Source organism: Colias philodice, chromosome 21 (assembly GCF_061535455.1).
Source record: "Colias philodice isolate Cphi_HAF_F1 chromosome 21, ilColPhil1 Martin Lab GWU primary, whole genome shotgun sequence".
In the NCBI taxonomy this organism is placed as follows: domain Eukaryota; kingdom Metazoa; phylum Arthropoda; class Insecta; order Lepidoptera; family Pieridae; genus Colias; species Colias philodice.
This window is the reverse complement of record NC_143106.1, coordinates 10,384,291-10,400,676: the sequence shown is the minus strand read 5'-3', so window position 1 is coordinate 10,400,676 and position 16,386 is coordinate 10,384,291. Positions and strand designations below refer to the sequence as shown.

Sequence of the window (16,386 nt, the reverse complement as noted above, 5' to 3'; positions counted from 1 at the left end):
AATTTTGGAAAGGCGCAACCTTGGCGCAACCTTGGCACAACCGTGGCGTGCCGTCTCGACGCCTGTCCAAAATTCTTTCATACAAAATGTATAAGAAGGACGTGGTGCAAAACAGATTCAAGAGGTGCGGTAACCTATTAAAAACTCGAATTTTTATTACCCGAATCTTAAAACCCCGAAAACGGTTGTTAGAACTTTTAAAAGACAGATGTAATGAATGACAAATTTTTAAAATTCCTTTTTTAATTTCCCAGATGAATCAATTTCCAGATGCACCAAAACCAGATTTTTAAAAAGTATTTTTTTGTTTCCCGTATTCTCATAATCCAGATCTCAATATACCAGATTCTCAGAATACTTTTTTTTGTTTCCCATCGTACCATTTTCCAAATAAACTATTGCTAAATTTTCATAATCTTTTTATTTGGTTCCCATATAATCGTATAACAGATAAACTATTGCCAGATTTTCATAATCTTTTTATTTGATTTCCATACAATCGTGATTATAGTTACTATTACTATCGACTGAAAATAAACATTGTCAGTAAGTAAATTTATTGTTTTACTTGTCCATTACAGACCGGTTTTAGTGTCAAAGTCGACTCAGTAGGTTAGGTTTGAACTACGACCCCCACGCTAGAACTGACTCGCTATTTTTTTACTTGCCTATTACAGAAAGGTTTAAGTATCAAATTCGACTCAGTAGGTTAGGTTAGGTTTGAACTGTGACCCCCTATGCACGAGCCGAGCGAGCGAAGCGAGCGTGCCGCGGCAGCGGCCGGCGAGTGCCAGAACCGACTCGCTATTGTTTTACTTGCCCATTACAGAAAGGTTTAAGTATCAAATTCGACTCAGTAGGTTAGGTTAGGTTTGAACTGTGACCCCCCATGCACGAGCCGAGCGAGCGAAGCGAGCGTGCCGCGGCAGCGGCCGGCGAGTGCCAGAACCGACTCGCTATTGTTTTACTTGCCCATTACAGAAAGGTTAAAGTGTTAAAATCTATTCAGAAGGTTAGGTTAGGTTCGTGCTGCGTCCCCCTGGAAGGATTACGTTTTGCTGGATATCGTTTATTGGAATTTCAAAAATCTGGACATTGTTTGTCTGGATATCAATTAACTGTATTTCAAAAATTTGTGTTTTAAAAATCTGGCTTTCGTGCATATGGATTACGGTCATCTGGATTTTGTGCATTTAGATTTCGTATGTCTGGAATTCATTCGTCTGGATTGTAAAACGTCGTACAAATAAAGAAATGGGCAAATGAAATTCGGAGTTGCGATTATATGGCAAACAAAACTTCGAAATTTTAAAATTCGGGGTTATGAAAAAATGTCCAAACGTTTTCTGGATTATGATATTCGGAATATTAAAATTCGAGATTAAGATAGGTAACCAAGAGGTGCGCTTATGGCACGCCCGCGCCCGCGCCGCTTGTGTTTGACCCGCGCCTTAGATACTGACTCCGGCTCACGCAAAAACACAGATGTGTGAGTTTAGATACTGTACAGATTTTGATTTAATTATTTATGTATTAAGCGCGTCACACACGGTGAAGATACTATAATGTTTTATGTTAAGATTCTCTAATATAAAACGTTGTAGTATCTTAAGGCATCCGGTATCAGCGTTCTGACCATCATTTTTCTTTTTGTCATTGCGTACTAAGACCCCTGTAGAACCGCCATCCTGTTACAAATGACCCACAAAATTTCGGGTTTTAGATTAGAGAATCTTAACATAAAATATTATAGTATCTTCACCGTGTGTGATGCGCAGTAGTCCTCGTCAACATATTATTAGAGACTATAGTATGTTCCTAGGGCAGGCGGAAATTCGTACATAACATATTACCTAACAGGGTTAACCAACCTGTTGGTAACCTGAGAACATTATTAAAGGGTGAAAGTGAAAATCTTTATTTCAGTAACCTACATTACATAACACTTTGACTTTGACTTGATTATATCTAACTTACTTTGCAGTAAGCTGTAGGTATGACACAATTTACAACAAAAAAAAAATGTTAGACCACTTCTGCTCTTAGGTTCTAACTTCTAAGTGTTTTATAATAAAAATAATAATAAATATTTTAGTAACATCTTATGAAATTAGTGAATTATTTACTTTTAGTAAATACATAATTCACAGTTAAAACAAGTAGTCAAAACAAGTTTGTTATCTCTGAACGACCGCGTCGCTTATCTCACCCTGTACCATGAAAAGCGGTACGCTGCGTAAACGATAAAGTAGTGCACGTAGTGATTATATCCTCTTTGAAAGTAGTGTATGAAGAGCGATAGGTTGTGTAGGTATCGTTTTATTTTGATGATAACATAATACTTCGTGTCATTGTACGAATTTCCGCCTGCCCTAGGAATATACTATAGGTTTAGTCTTAAAAATTATAAATTTATATTATTACAAGCTGTGCCCCGCTGTTTCACCCGCATTGCTCCGCTCTTGGTGGTCTGTGTGATGATATATTATATCTTATAACCTAAGCTTATACCTAACCTTCTATAAAATGGGAAATCTAACACCGAAAGAATTTTTCAAATCGGACCAGTAGTTCCTGAGATTAGCGCGTTCAAACAAACTCTTCAGCTTTATAATATTAGTATAGATATATAGATTATGTACTTAATAGAGAAAGTTTTAAATATTAAGGTTTAAAAATCACTCTACGACAGTGTTCGGTCACTAGGGTTCAATTTAGATTGCGATATACTGAATGATGATTTTATAAAGAAAAATACGTCTTGCTTGTATGATACTTTAATTACGACTAAAAATGACAATTCAATCGGACATACCGCCCACCAAAACATATTGTTTTCAACTTAAATTCATTAACAAAAATAAACGATAGCATTAAAGTAACAACTTAACAATGATTGAGTACAGTGGACTGTATAACTGTAAAACTATAAATCCTTAACTACTTAATAACTTGATTGTACATAGCTATTTAATATTTTGTTATGTTTTGGCAGGAATACATTAAGTTTTTACAATCTATCACATTGAAGAAAGTAACAAAATATTATGCAAAATCTTACATTAACTTTAGGTAAATAAACATTTTTACTTCATACATTAAATCTTCAAACAATTAAAACTTAAACAATTCTCAGAACTTCAATCCTTTTGTAAAGTAATACAAACAAATAACTTCAAAATTAATGTGTTTACCATTTCTTATCTTCTTCTAATTTTTATATAAAATAATTTAGTTTCAATAACAAGCGATACATATTAATTTAGCTTGTAAATGTATAATACATAATTCATTTCTCTTTAATCAATTTTATTTGGAAGTAAAACTAACTTTGATAAAGGTCTTTTTAACTCTTTACTGCCCTTACATCTTACTGTTACTATTCGTACTAAACCATCTGAGCCAGGATGGACTTCCTTCACGCAACCTAATAACCATTTAGTAGGTGGTAAGTCCTCTTCCTTAATTACAACGACATCTCCAATATTTGGTGACTGAATGTTGGTGTGCCATTTACTTCGTTGTTGTAATGTGTTTAAATACTCAGATCTCCAGCGGTGCCAAAAATCCTGAGTCATCTTTTGTATACATCGCCATCTTGTGAGTAGGCCAGCATTAGCCTTAAGGTTAATGATCCAAAATCTGGTAAGTATAAAGGATATCATTAACTGTATACCACCGTGTAACGTTCTAACATGAGCATCTTGTATTATTAATTTAGCGAAATGCACCTTCTGTGGTATGATTATAGGATGTTTTGTAGATTCCTCTATATTTGCTTTTTGTAATCTTCCACCAACTTTCATAATCCCATTTTTATCTAAAAATGGAGAAAGTTTGACTAGTGTACTTCTGGGTTTAACTTTTCCTTCCTTCTCTATATCATCCAAATCCTTTTTATAAACAAGTCGTTGATAATATTTAATACACATCTTTAATACTTCTTCCATTTCTTCTACTTGTATGTATCTTTCTTTCTGACATTCTTCCTTAGGTCTCAAAAATCTTCTACAATATGACAAAACTCTTTTCATTCGCGATAAACTCGAAAATCTTTCCCAAATTGGTATTTCAAAATCTTCTTCCTTTGTGTTGTATAAACTCTTCAATTCTAAATCTGTTTTTGGAATATCCGTTTTTGTTGTGATAGTGTTACTTTTATCTTTCAGCCATTCTGGTCCATTCCACCAAAGATTCGCACTCTTCAATTCGCAAGCTTTAATTCCTCTTGACGCGATATCTGCTGGGTTCTCAGCGGATCGTATGTGACTCCATCTGCAGCAGTCCACAACTCTCAAAACATCTGCCACTCGATTAGCGACAAAAGTCTTCCACTTACTTGGGTGAGACTGTAGCCACGACAAAACTACCATTGAATCTGTATAAGCGTATATCTGCGTGTTCGCCAGTTTAAGTAGATTTGATGTTTCTTCAATGACTTCTGCCAAAAGCGCTGCTGCACATAACTCAAGTTTTGGAACGGTAAGTTGTTTCAACGGAGCAACTCTTGTGCGAGATGCTATCATGGTAACATAGACATCATCTCTTTCATCGACGACTCTAAGGTAAACGACAGCTGCGTATGATTTCGTTGAAGCGTCTGCGAAACCATGTATCTCCACCACTTTACTTCTTGGAGCTGTGTGAAACCATCGTGGGACTTCAAGCGATTGTAATTCAAGTAAGTCATCTCTATAGCATTTCCATTCTTCTATTATGTCGCAGGGTAACTCATCATCCCATCCCTTGTTACAAAGCCAAAGTTTTTGTATCATGACCTTTGCCACTAGTACTACAGGAGATAACCACCCAAAAGGGTCAAACAAACGTGCAACATCTGAGAGAATAGACCCTTTTGTCACAGGAAGTATTAATTCAGGTAAGTCTATAGTTATTTTAAATGTATCACTTCTTCTATCCCATGTTAAGCCTAATATTTTTATTATTTTATCTAGTTTGATTTCTAAATTTATTATTCTTATTGTATTATCATCTTCTTTTATGTATTGTATGACTTCTTCAGCATTACTGGACCACTTTTGCATGTTAAATCCTCCCCTTTTTAATACAACCTTTATTTCTTCACAGAGCTTCTTTGCCTTTTCTACATCTTCATGACCTCCCATTAGATCATCAACGTAAAATGATGTTTGAATCGCATTAGCAGCTTCAGGATATTCTACACTTTCATCATTTGCTAATTGTTTCAGTGTTCTGACGGCGAGGAATGGTGCTGCGGCCGTTCCGAACGTAACTGTTAAAAGTTTATAACTTCTTAATTCCTCGTCTGGATTGTCTCTCCAAACAATACATTGTAATTTTGAGTGGTCTTCAGACATCTTAACCATTCTGTACATCTTTGTTATGTCTCCAATGAAACAAATCTTATTAATTCTCCATAAAGTAATAAGACTGCGGAGGTCTCTTTGTAGAACAGGACCTACTCGCATTAAATCATTCAGTGATAAACCGTTGGAGCCCTTAGCTGAAGCGTCGAAGACTACACGGACCTTTGTAGTCTCTTTGTCTTGTCGAATGACAGCATGATGAGGTAAGTATATAGTGTTCTTGTCATCATCATCTTCTAACTTCTTCATGTGACCCATACTAATATATTCTTTTATAACCTTAGCGTATTCTTCTTTTAGTGATTTGTCTTTAGCAAATTTTCTTTCTAATTGTTTGAACCTCTTTGTTGCAGTATCCTTAGTATTTCCTATTTGTTCAATTGTTTCTTCTAAACTTTGCTTTAAAGGTAATTGTACTATATATCTTCCTTCGTGATCTCTTTGGGTTGTTTTTGTATATATATCTTCACATTCTTCTTCTTCTTTTGTAAATATCTTCTTCTTGTTGTATAAGAACGTGTCTATTTCCCAAAAAGATTTAAGTAAGTCATTGTCTTCTCTGATGAACATACTTCTTAGTGTTTTCGTATTGTTACGGTCAGCATGTGTAGTCTGGCCAGACAAAATCCAACCAAGACTAGTCTTTTGGGCTACTAAACCGTTGTGTAGGCGTATGATGCCGTCTTCAATAATTCTTGTAAAAACTTCTACACCTAGTAGAAGGTCAATGCTGCCAGGTGTTCCGTAAGTAGGGTCAGCTAAATCGATACTTTCCATTTCCATCTGCAGTGAAATCTTCTTGGCAGGCAGAATAGATGATATTGTTTTCATCACGTAAGCTTCCATTTCAATAGGCGACGACTTAGTGTGTAATGACAATTGGACCTTATACTTCAAATCTTGTTTTTCTTCACCTATACCCGAAACTGTACCATGTACTCTTTTCTTCTTTAGGTTTAGTAAATCGACAACTCTTGACGTGATGAAAGATGCTTCTGATCCCTGGTCTACAAGTGCACGAAAGCGGTGAAGTTCACCTGACTTGCCTTTTATGTAGACTATCGCCGTAGCAAGTAGAACCCTTCTACTAGATTGTGCTTCGCTTGAGTAATGCGCTGTGACTTGTGCTTCTGATGTTGATGCGCTTGTTGGAGTCGTTCTGTTTGTGTAATCAATCCCTTGCTTCTTATCTAAGTGTAATAGGGAATGATGTCTTCTTCTACAAATTCTGCAAGACGTTTGTTGTTTACAATGTGAAACGGTGTGATTGGGAACTAAACAATTAAAGCATAACTTATTCTTGAGTGCAAATTGATGTCTGTCTTCAATAGTTTGTTTAGAAAATTCGTTGCAGTGATAAATATAATGATTTTGTTGACAAAAGATACACTTCGGCTGATTGTTACTTATTAAATGTGAATTCTTAATATTCTTAGCGGCATGGAATGATTTTTGTGTTGACGATCTATCTTTATTTGTTGTTTGTTGACTGTTTGATGTTATCATTTCCAAGGTGCGATACTTTAACTCAAGGAATTTATTTAAATCTTTCCAACTAGGAAACTCTTCCGATTCTTGTTGATAAATATATTCTTCCCATGATTTGTGTGTCTCCTGGTCTAATTTTTGTAGTATAATATAAATTAAAATTGGACCCCATGTATCGGTACAAATTTGCATATTTTGTAGACTATTTAAACATTCATTAGTTGTGTCCAAAATAAATTTAATTTGTATGGATGTTTGTGTATTTACCTTACGTATGCCAAAAAATCTTTTAAATATGGAGTTTATAATAATCCTTTTATTACCGTAACGATTCTTTAAAGTGTCCCAAGCTTGTTCATAATTATTTTCGGTTACATTAATATGTTTCAATAAAGATGCGGCTTCACCGGTAACACTCAACTTAAGATAATGTAACTTTTGTACCTTTGATAATGACGAATTATTATGCACAAGTGTAGTGAACAAATCTTGATATGATAAAAATTCATCGTATCTTCCTGAGAAAGTAGGTAACTCGATGTGTGGAAGTTTCACCCCCGAAATATACGGTTCGACCATTGAAACACCCATTTCACCTTGTTGCATCACGTTTTTATTCGCACCCAATAAATCTATCATGTCCGCTTTAAAGTTGATATACACATCTTCGTATTTATAGTATTCTTCGTTTAAAAAATAAGGAATCACGCCGCGCTGATCTCTCGTCGTACGTTTCGATAATTGCAAATGTGCTTCATTAAATAACTTCCAATAGTCTTCCATACACTCCAAACGTGCTTTAATATAGCCCTCCGTTAATCTCACTTTAGGTGATTTTTTAAAATTAATTTGTGTCTTTTGTAACTTCGATGCTAAATCTTCTAACATGTTAATACAACTTTCTTGTTCGGAAGTAATAGTAGTAGCCATTATGTTTAATTAAATTCTTAAATATTATCTTCTTATAAATGCAACGATTCACTTCAAAATCTTCGATTTTTAATAATTAATTATAACTTCTTTTGTCTTGACATCAATTGTAACAAAGCGTCGCAAACTCGTAACTCGTAAAAAACTTTTTCTATATAGGATTGCTCGCCGGCCCGATGCACTATTGTTCTCGTTATCGCAAAACTATCCGGCTCGTTATAGGCCATATGTTCGGTCACTAGGGTTCAATTTAGATTGCGATATACTGAATGATGATTTTATAAAGAAAAATACGTCTTGCTTGTATGATACTTTAATTACGACTAAAAATGACAATTCAATCGGACATATATTATTATAATAGTACTACGCACAGAAGGTTCACTACCTAACAAAGGTATATAATAGCTCAGGGTTGGTACTCGGCGCTGATTTACCATAAGGTCTGTAAAGCGGGCGATGAAAAATTTGCGAAATTAAAAAAAAAAAACGTCAGAATTTGTTACTTTTTTTAGCTTTTTTGTTGCTAATTAGTTGCTATAATGACGATTTTGTTGCTCAAGCCGATAGCTGAAAATTAGAAACAGTTCTAGCTTTACATTAAGGTAGCGTGAAGAAATCGGAAAAAGAGATGGATCGTTTGATAAATACGGGTGAATTTGTTTTGATAATTATTTTGTTGCTTCAAAAAAAAGTGTAGATTTTGATTTTTTTTCAATAGCGCCAAAAATAACGAAGCGACGTGCGAAGGTTTAATTGAATTAAAGTTAAGGAACTGATAAATTAATTATTATCTATGTGCAATAATTCGGATATACCTAACTAATTAAATGTAAAAAAAAATATAGGTAACAATAAACGGAATTTGAAGTATTTTCTTCGTACCAATATTTTACTTCTTAAGCTTCAAACTCAAACATTTATTTATTCAATTAGACTTCTTCTAGAAGCACTTTTGAAACGTCATTAAGTACATATTTTTAACATTTACCACCGATTCGGAAAGCAGTATCTACGGAGAAGAATCGGCAAAAAACTCCATAGTTGCTCTTTTTAATCATGTCAGATTTACAATTTTACAAATTACATATTATGTAATATCATAATATATGTATTATCATAATAGAACTGTCCTGTGGTTTTTACGCGACAACCCTCCATGGGTTTTTATCGTCCATATATTCCTTAATACTGTAATAGGCTCTCTGGACAAGTACATTTTTTATATAAGTTTTAAATTTAGAACTACTAAACTCTTTAATATTATGAGGAATTCTGTTGTAAAAGCGTATACCTTGGCCCATAAATGAATTTTTAACTTTAGCTAGCCGGAAAAATGGCATTTCAATTTTATTTCTGTTTCTTGTGTCATATAACAATGTCTATCTCCTACTTTTGTGTGTAAGTAAGCGTTATTGTGTACATATAATTATTGTGTACGTCGCAGTATATATTTAATAAAATATTATTAAATATATACTGCGACGGTACAGTAAGGATACCAGTATTCTTAAAGAGATCTAGTCTTAGTGAGTCTCGAGCACGCAAATTATATATAGAGCGTATGGCTCTTTTCTGTAATATAAATATAGTTTCTATATCTGCAGCCCTGCCCCATAGCAGAATTCCATAGGACATTATGCTATGAAAGTAGCTAAAGTAAGCCAATCTAGCCGTTTCTTCATCGGTGAGATGCCTTATTCTTCTAACTGCATATGCAGCTGAGCTGAGCTTAGCAGCGGTGGTGGTAACATGGGCCCCCCATTGAAGCTTCTCATCTAATGTCAGACCAAGAAAAACAGTCGATTCCACAGGGTATAATACCTCCCCGTTTAAGATAATATTCCTTTTCACCTTTTTTACATTTGGGAGGATAAATTCTACACAATTTGTTTTTTTTTGTATTTAATAGTAAATTATTAGCATTAAACCAATTGGATATGCGTAAAAGAGCAGAGTTTACTTCGTCAACATTTGTGTCATGTCTATCCACATTAAATATTAATGAGGTGTCATCTGCAAACAGTACTATTTCACACATATCCTGCAAATAATAAGGTAGGTCATTAATATACACTAAGAACAAAAACGGTCCTAAGATAGATCCCTGCGGAACACCTATGTTAATCGGCGCACCGCGAGATTTCTCTCCATTAACGACAACGGTTTGTACCCTGTTCTGAAGATATGAAGCTATGAGATCCTGAGCTAAACCTTTGATACCATAAAAATTTAGTTTCCGTAATAGAGTGGAATGTTCTACACAGTCGAAAGCCTTAGAAAGGTCGCAGAATATCTTTGAATTTTCCCATGCTTTGTATATATGTGACAAAAGAGCTACTCCGGCATCAGTGGTAGAGCGCCCCTTTGTGAAACCATACTGTTTGGCGTGCAGTAAACCATTTGATGCAAAATGACTATTTAATTGGTTTAAAATTAGTTTCTCGAAGACTTTGCTCAAAGTTGGTAATATGGAAATTGGCCTATAGTTATTACTGTCTTCTTGGTCACCACTTTTAAATAAAGGAATAACTTTGCTAAACTTTAGTAAATCAGGGAATATACCACAGTCGCAACACAGATTAAATATAAACGCTAGTTGATTGGCAATGTTTTCTATGATATTATTTACTAAATTTACAGACATACCCCAGAGATCACATGTTTTTTTTAAATTTAATGTTTTAAAAGTTTTAACAATTTCATCAGCAGTCACGTGTCGCAATTCAAATAATTTGTTACACTCAGCAACGTGATCCCTCAATAAAGACTCTGCAAGCGCTGAAGACGAATTTAAATTCTTAGTTAAACTAGCAGGGACACTACTAAAGAAATCTTCAAAAGCAAGCGCAACATCAGCACTTTTGTCAATGACCCTACCAGAATTGACAAGTTTTATGGTACTATAAGGGTACTATCGTTTGATTGGATTTTGCCCAATTCACCATTAATAATAATTGTCCAAACCGTTTTAACTTTATTGTCAGAGTTGCGTATTTTGTCTCTGACATTTATTTTTGTTTTTCGCTCTTTGGTCCTTTATTTATAAATTTTTTATTGATAAATTTGATGTACAATTATAATTTTACTTTACATACATGATATATACATACTGTTATTGTTAAATACTTAGTGTAGGAATTTTTATTTTCAACAAATTTATAATTTGCTGCATGATTTGTATAGCTGAGTTATACATTTTAGATGGTATTTTTTAGATGGCAAATGATGAATTCATTTTGAATATTTTGTGGGAGGAGAAATAACAAGAAGAGCTGGTACTAAGTTAGGCATCAAAATATGAATCTGACGAATGTCACTGTGAATATCCACGTCTAAAGTCACGCATATAGTTCACCAAGTGAAAATACATATATTGTTCAACAACGTAAAGTATGTGTAAATTGTAAAAAAAATATAAAAATGCCATTATAAATTAAATTAATAAGACTCAAATGAATGTTAAGAAGACCTTAATAAGTCAACATTTAATGCCTCAGCCCCCGGAATCACAGACACAATAGAAAATCTATTGTGTCGTGGCCCGCTCCGTGGTCAAGGGGTTAATAAAAGTTATTAATCTTTTTGTAATCTTGTTTTTTTCATCGGGGTACACTTGTACCCCTGGGTACCGTTAATGAAATTCTAATACGGGTACGGTTCTAGGGTTAAACATTAAAAAATAATTTGTTGCAGCTAAGGTTGCAGCTCACATATTTCACTGTCACGTTGAACAGAGCCAGCAACAAAATAGAAACCGGAAGTAGAATTAATTTTGATACCGTGTTTCTAGGAAATCATCCACGCCAACTTAACTGTCGATTTTCGGTAGTTACACTATATATTATTACATTTTGTAATCTAAGATTATTACTATATACTATACACATATTAGTAGTATAAGTGTATCATTTAAGTGTCAACCACATATTATATAATTAGTATTATGAACAATAACACTAAATACTTCTTCAATACTTAGTATAAAACAGTCGCTTTCTGTGTCCCTTTGTAACTATGTATGCTTAAATCTTTATAATTACGAAACGGATTTTGACGCGTTTTTTTTAATGAACAGATATATTCGGCAAAGCTGCGGGCGGTAAGCTAGTTATATATAATATTGATTATCGACGAAGGATGGCATGCATGGGATTTACATGATTACATTACTGTTATATATAAATGTTTATACATGTGTATATTAATTGTAGAAATCGTAGATGTACAATACATGAGCGGATTCAAATTGTGTTTTAAGTAGCAAGTAGCATCACTACATAGTATAAAACAAAGTTGCTTTCTGTGTCCCTATGTCCCTTTGTATGCTTAAATCTTTAAAACTACGTAACGGATTTTGATACGGTCTTTTTTAATAGATAGAGTAATTAAAGAGGAAGCTGGAAGGTTTTAGTATACAATTTATAAGGTTTTAGACAAAGCGGGCGAAGCCGCGGGCGGTAAGCTAGTGACAGAATAAAACACAAAGCTATAAAATAATAAATTTATTGCACAAAGATAATAAATTAAAATTCAGATAACAAATTATAATTATTTATAGCATTTTTTATTGAAATTAAAGAATTATTACATAAACATAATATATTATAAGCTAATATTAACAGTTCCAATACATCTATTTATACTTTCTCTTCACATTCGCTTTACACCTAAAATAATAATATTACCTATATACACATTTTTGGTGAGACTATGACGAGTACGGAATAAGGAAAACCGAACTAATTTTATGAAATAATACTTATGATTGTGCAAACTTTAGAAATACTTTTGTATTTCATGACTGAAACATGGCACTGATTTATAAATTTAGCATTTTCCTTCATATACATAAAGTAGGGCTCAATCACAAGCGACACACTCGTGTTCAATATTCAACTTGCATAACGAAATCTAGTAACAAAAAATATCATCATATATTGGAATTTAGATATACACTAATCTTATCTCTCTGTTTTAAATTCATTATTTCTCTAACAGAGAAGTAAGTTGTCTGTCACAACTTTACCCAAAGATAATTTTGATGGAACACTTTCCATTACCAACAATTTAATATAATACACATTACCTACAATACATTTGCTACAAATCGGTCAAATATTCCATTTTTTAACACAAGTATGATGACATAAAGCTATATATAACAATCAAAATTATCTTTATAAGGTCCAGTATCTCCTGAATATTGATTACCATTTTAATTGCATGACTATAAATGATTACAATCCAATAACATATGAAATAAATTGAAATTATACAATATCTTTTATCAATAATATTAACATTATATTATTATCATTTATTTTATTAATAATAATAGTATATTCTAAGTATGATTAGTGTTTTGATCATAAGAACAGCGTAAATATATTATGTTGTATTTGGTTACTGAACTAAATTGTATGTTCACTTCGTTTGAGCACAGATAACTAAAAATACTTATATGCTTTAATAAAATTATAACTAACACAGCTGTTTACTAATTTAAAATGGCGCTTAATATCGAGAATGGAGTACACAACTGAAAATTAATGTTCCCCTCTATAACACGCAACATATGATTATGATAATTAATAGCCTTCATTATATTTTTGTACAATTTTTAGCACTCACTTGGGTCCAAAAATAAACATTTATGAAGTAATTATACAAGTTACATATCAATATTTAATAAATGTAACAACATGCACGAATCGTTATGGAATAACATAGACATTATCGACTATGAAGGAATGACGCACTGTGTATGGTCCCTGGTTGACTGTGGTAAACCACAGTCAATGAGTTTACAACGAAATAGATGATCAAATAAATCTGCATACACGTTGATAATAAACATCTAAATTATTCGGAGCGTTCTCATCTTTTATTTCCGGTCATAGAAAATATCGTGTACACTTTATCGTCACGATATGTCGTAACGACATTTATTACATATTAAATAAACAATGTGGATCGAATTAATTTGGTTCGTTTCAACTAGCTGCACGACTGGCGCTCTTATCACAGACGATGCGTTTATTTTATCGAGATATCTATATTTATATAATATGTATTTATTTAAAGTTAAAACTAATGATTTGATCGTATTAAGTATCCATATCATAAACCATTAAACATTACCGCGATAGAGTTAAGTTTAGTATGAAATGGAAAAGGTGAAGGGCGTTGCTATTTCAAAAAACAACGCCGCACGCGCGCAAGTTAGTGTGTGTGGGGGGCGGGGCTCGCGGGGGCGGGGCTCGTGGGGCGGGGCTAGGCGAGCACGCAGGCGGCGTCGGGCGGCGGCGGCGGGGGCGGGGCGGGCGGCTGGCTGGGCGCGCGCGGCAGGTAGGCGGCGCCGCGCAGCCCCTGCCGCTCGTAGAACAGCAGGTAGGCGGCCGCCGGGTCCACGGCCGGCGAGCTCAGCGCGCGGCACGACGAGTCGTTGTAGCACAGCCACGCGCCGCTCGGGTGCCGCGCGTAGCACACGTAGTGCCCGCCGCTCAGCTGCCCCGTGTGCGACTGCACACACACGCAAAAATATAACTTAAGCAAATAATATAACCTTCCCTATAAAATATATTACTGAAAATTACGTATACTTCACTAAACAATACACATCTATCTCTTATTTAAAGCAAAAATTTAATTTAAACAGTTTCAAACTCACAATAAATATGTAATAACGAGTGCAAACTCACCACAACCGCGTACAGCCGGTACTTCAAATCGAAGGGGTCCTGGTCGGGCACGAGGTGGTGCTTGTGGTAGTCCACCAGGTTGTCGTCCTGCACGGGCGTGGTGAGCAGGCTGCTGGACTGCAGCCGCGTGCGCCCGCCCCCGCCCCGCGCCCCCCGCGCCCCGCCCCGCTCCTCCTCCGCGTCGCTGCCCGAGCCGGGCCCGTCCACGTCCACGAGCGGCGCGGACTGGCGGCGGGCACTCAGCTCGCGGTGCCGCAGGATCGTCTCCTGCGGCACGGACGCGAGGTACGGCGTCGGGTCGAAGTCGTGGAACGGGAAGTTCACCACCTTCTGAGATTTTATCCACTTGTTGTTCACGTACTGGAACCGCTTCAAGTGTATTATCTGAAATGGATAGTAGTTTTAAATGTTAATTTCGACATGACATATATTTAAATATTTTTTAGACATTTCAAACAAATCAATTATTTAATTAAATCATAGGAAATATTTTGATATTATTTATTTTTTGATAAAATGATAAATTTTTAATATCGAAACAATGGCATATTATTATTGATACAATAGTGTGTGTGTGCGCGGACTCACGAGCACGGGCGGCGCGCGCCACAGCTGCAGCTTCTTGGTGGCGGGCTGCGCGGCGCGGCAGGCGGCGCAGCGGTAGCGCTGCTCGAGCCGCTCCTCCGAGGTGAAGGCGCGCAGGCAGGTCGCCAGGTCGACCGCCGTGGCCGCGGCCCGCCGGCCCGCCGCCACGGACGCGTGCTCGCGCGCCGCCTTCTCGCGCGCCGTCTGGTAGCGCAGGTGCAGCGCCGTGGGCTCCCAGTCCACCGCCAGCAGCAGCCCGCGCGCGCCGCCGCCCAGCACCAGGGCTGTGAACTCCGCCGGGCTGATCTCGCCCGGCTCCGACGAGCCACCACGCACTTCCGTCTGTAACGCATCATACAATTTCAATAAATAAAACATGTAAGAAATGGATGTATTATTTACTAGCTCCACTGTCGCGGTTGCATATTTCTAGAAATTGACAAAGTTTTGTTCAAATTTGTTCCATTTAGTCCCGGTAAATTTGTTTAACAAATAACAGCTACGCATTATTGCGATCTTATTTACGTATACTTAAATTAAAAAAAAATGTTTGCGTGTACACACGTAAGAAATGAAACTTCTTTATGACCTTATTTTTCAAAAAATAATTTACTATATGCAACTTTACAGAAATACGTCGAATCACGCGTGGTAGGAATAAGAAAAAGATGGCGTGTAACGGAAAAATGTCACGCGTAACGAAAAAATGATACACAAAATTTTTTTGCAACCCCGATAAAGAAGTTTCACTTCAAAAATTGTAAAAAAATTGTATATATTGCATATATCAATTTGTATATATTGTATATATCAATTATTTTGTAAAGTGGTGAAAGGTGAATGTTGACCTCATCGAAGCTGTCCCGGCCACTAGTGCGGCGCTGCAGGCGGGCCCGCGCGCCGGGCGACCCGCCCGCGTCCAGCCGCGTGCTCCAGTACGTGCGCGCGTGCGCCGTGCTCTCAACCGCCTCTGTAACTTATTTCCATCGCATTATGAACATCATTTTTCTGAAAACTGTATAAAGTTCGTTTGTTAATTTGCATCAGCGAAATTAACTGGCACAAGAATTTGTTTCTTGATTCAAGACTATCATGTTTTAATCATGTAAGAATCCAATTCGACGCTTAAAATTACTGCGTATGAGGAGTCCGTTGAGACTTTGGCATGTTCGGGCAATGCAGCATACAGTACGGAATGTGTGATGTGTGCGGTACGTGCCGTGTGTGTAGTGTATGTGGTATGAACGACATATGCAGCATGTGGAGCGGCCCTTGCGGCGTGTGCTGTAGAAGCAGCGTATGCGGCATGTGCTGCACATGCGGCGTGTGCT

The 16,386-nt window shown here is 36.1% G+C and overlaps 2 protein-coding genes across 4 annotated transcripts in view; both read right to left on the bottom strand.

The window, feature by feature from the left end:
* Positions 1-3,299: 3,299 nt before the first annotated feature.
* Positions 3,300-7,766, bottom strand: LOC149479170 (uncharacterized). Its single transcript, XM_089709103.1, has 3 exons — positions 7,405-7,766; positions 5,030-6,576; positions 3,300-4,837 (listed from the first exon to the last, which is right to left on the bottom strand). The coding sequence occupies exons 1-3, from the start codon at positions 7,764-7,766 to the stop codon at positions 3,300-3,302; spliced, it is 3,447 nt and encodes a 1,148-aa protein (XP_089565229.1).
* A 4,490-nt stretch (positions 7,767-12,256) lies between these two features.
* The window catches only part of Usp32 (Ubiquitin specific protease 32), a 30,666-nt gene continuing 26,536 nt past the window's right edge, over positions 12,257-16,386 (bottom strand). For 2 of the 3 annotated variants that reach the window (XM_089708813.1, XM_089708815.1), the window contains exons 21-24: positions 15,904-16,031; positions 15,059-15,397; positions 14,471-14,854; positions 12,257-14,291 (exon numbers count right to left, since the gene is read on the bottom strand). In XM_089708813.1, the coding sequence (XP_089564939.1) occupies positions 14,043-14,291; positions 14,471-14,854; positions 15,059-15,397; positions 15,904-16,031 (1,100 nt within the window). In that variant the 3' untranslated portion in view covers positions 12,257-14,042. The remainder of the gene's footprint in view (positions 14,292-14,470; positions 14,855-15,058; positions 15,398-15,903; positions 16,032-16,386) is intronic. The other variant, XM_089708814.1, reaches the window with a different exon arrangement.

Coding starts and splice junctions, on each gene's coding strand:
- LOC149479170 (XM_089709103.1), bottom strand. CDS start 7,766: ATGGCTACTACTATTACTTCCGAACAAGAAAGTTGTATTAACATGTTA. Junction 6,577..7,404: donor GGTGTTTCAATGGTCGAACC/GTATATTTCGGG, acceptor AACGTCTTGCAG/AATTTGTAGAAGAAGACATC. Junction 4,838..5,029: donor TAACATGCAAAAGTGGTCCA/GTAATGCTGAAG, acceptor CTATTCTCTCAG/ATGTTGCACGTTTGTTTGAC.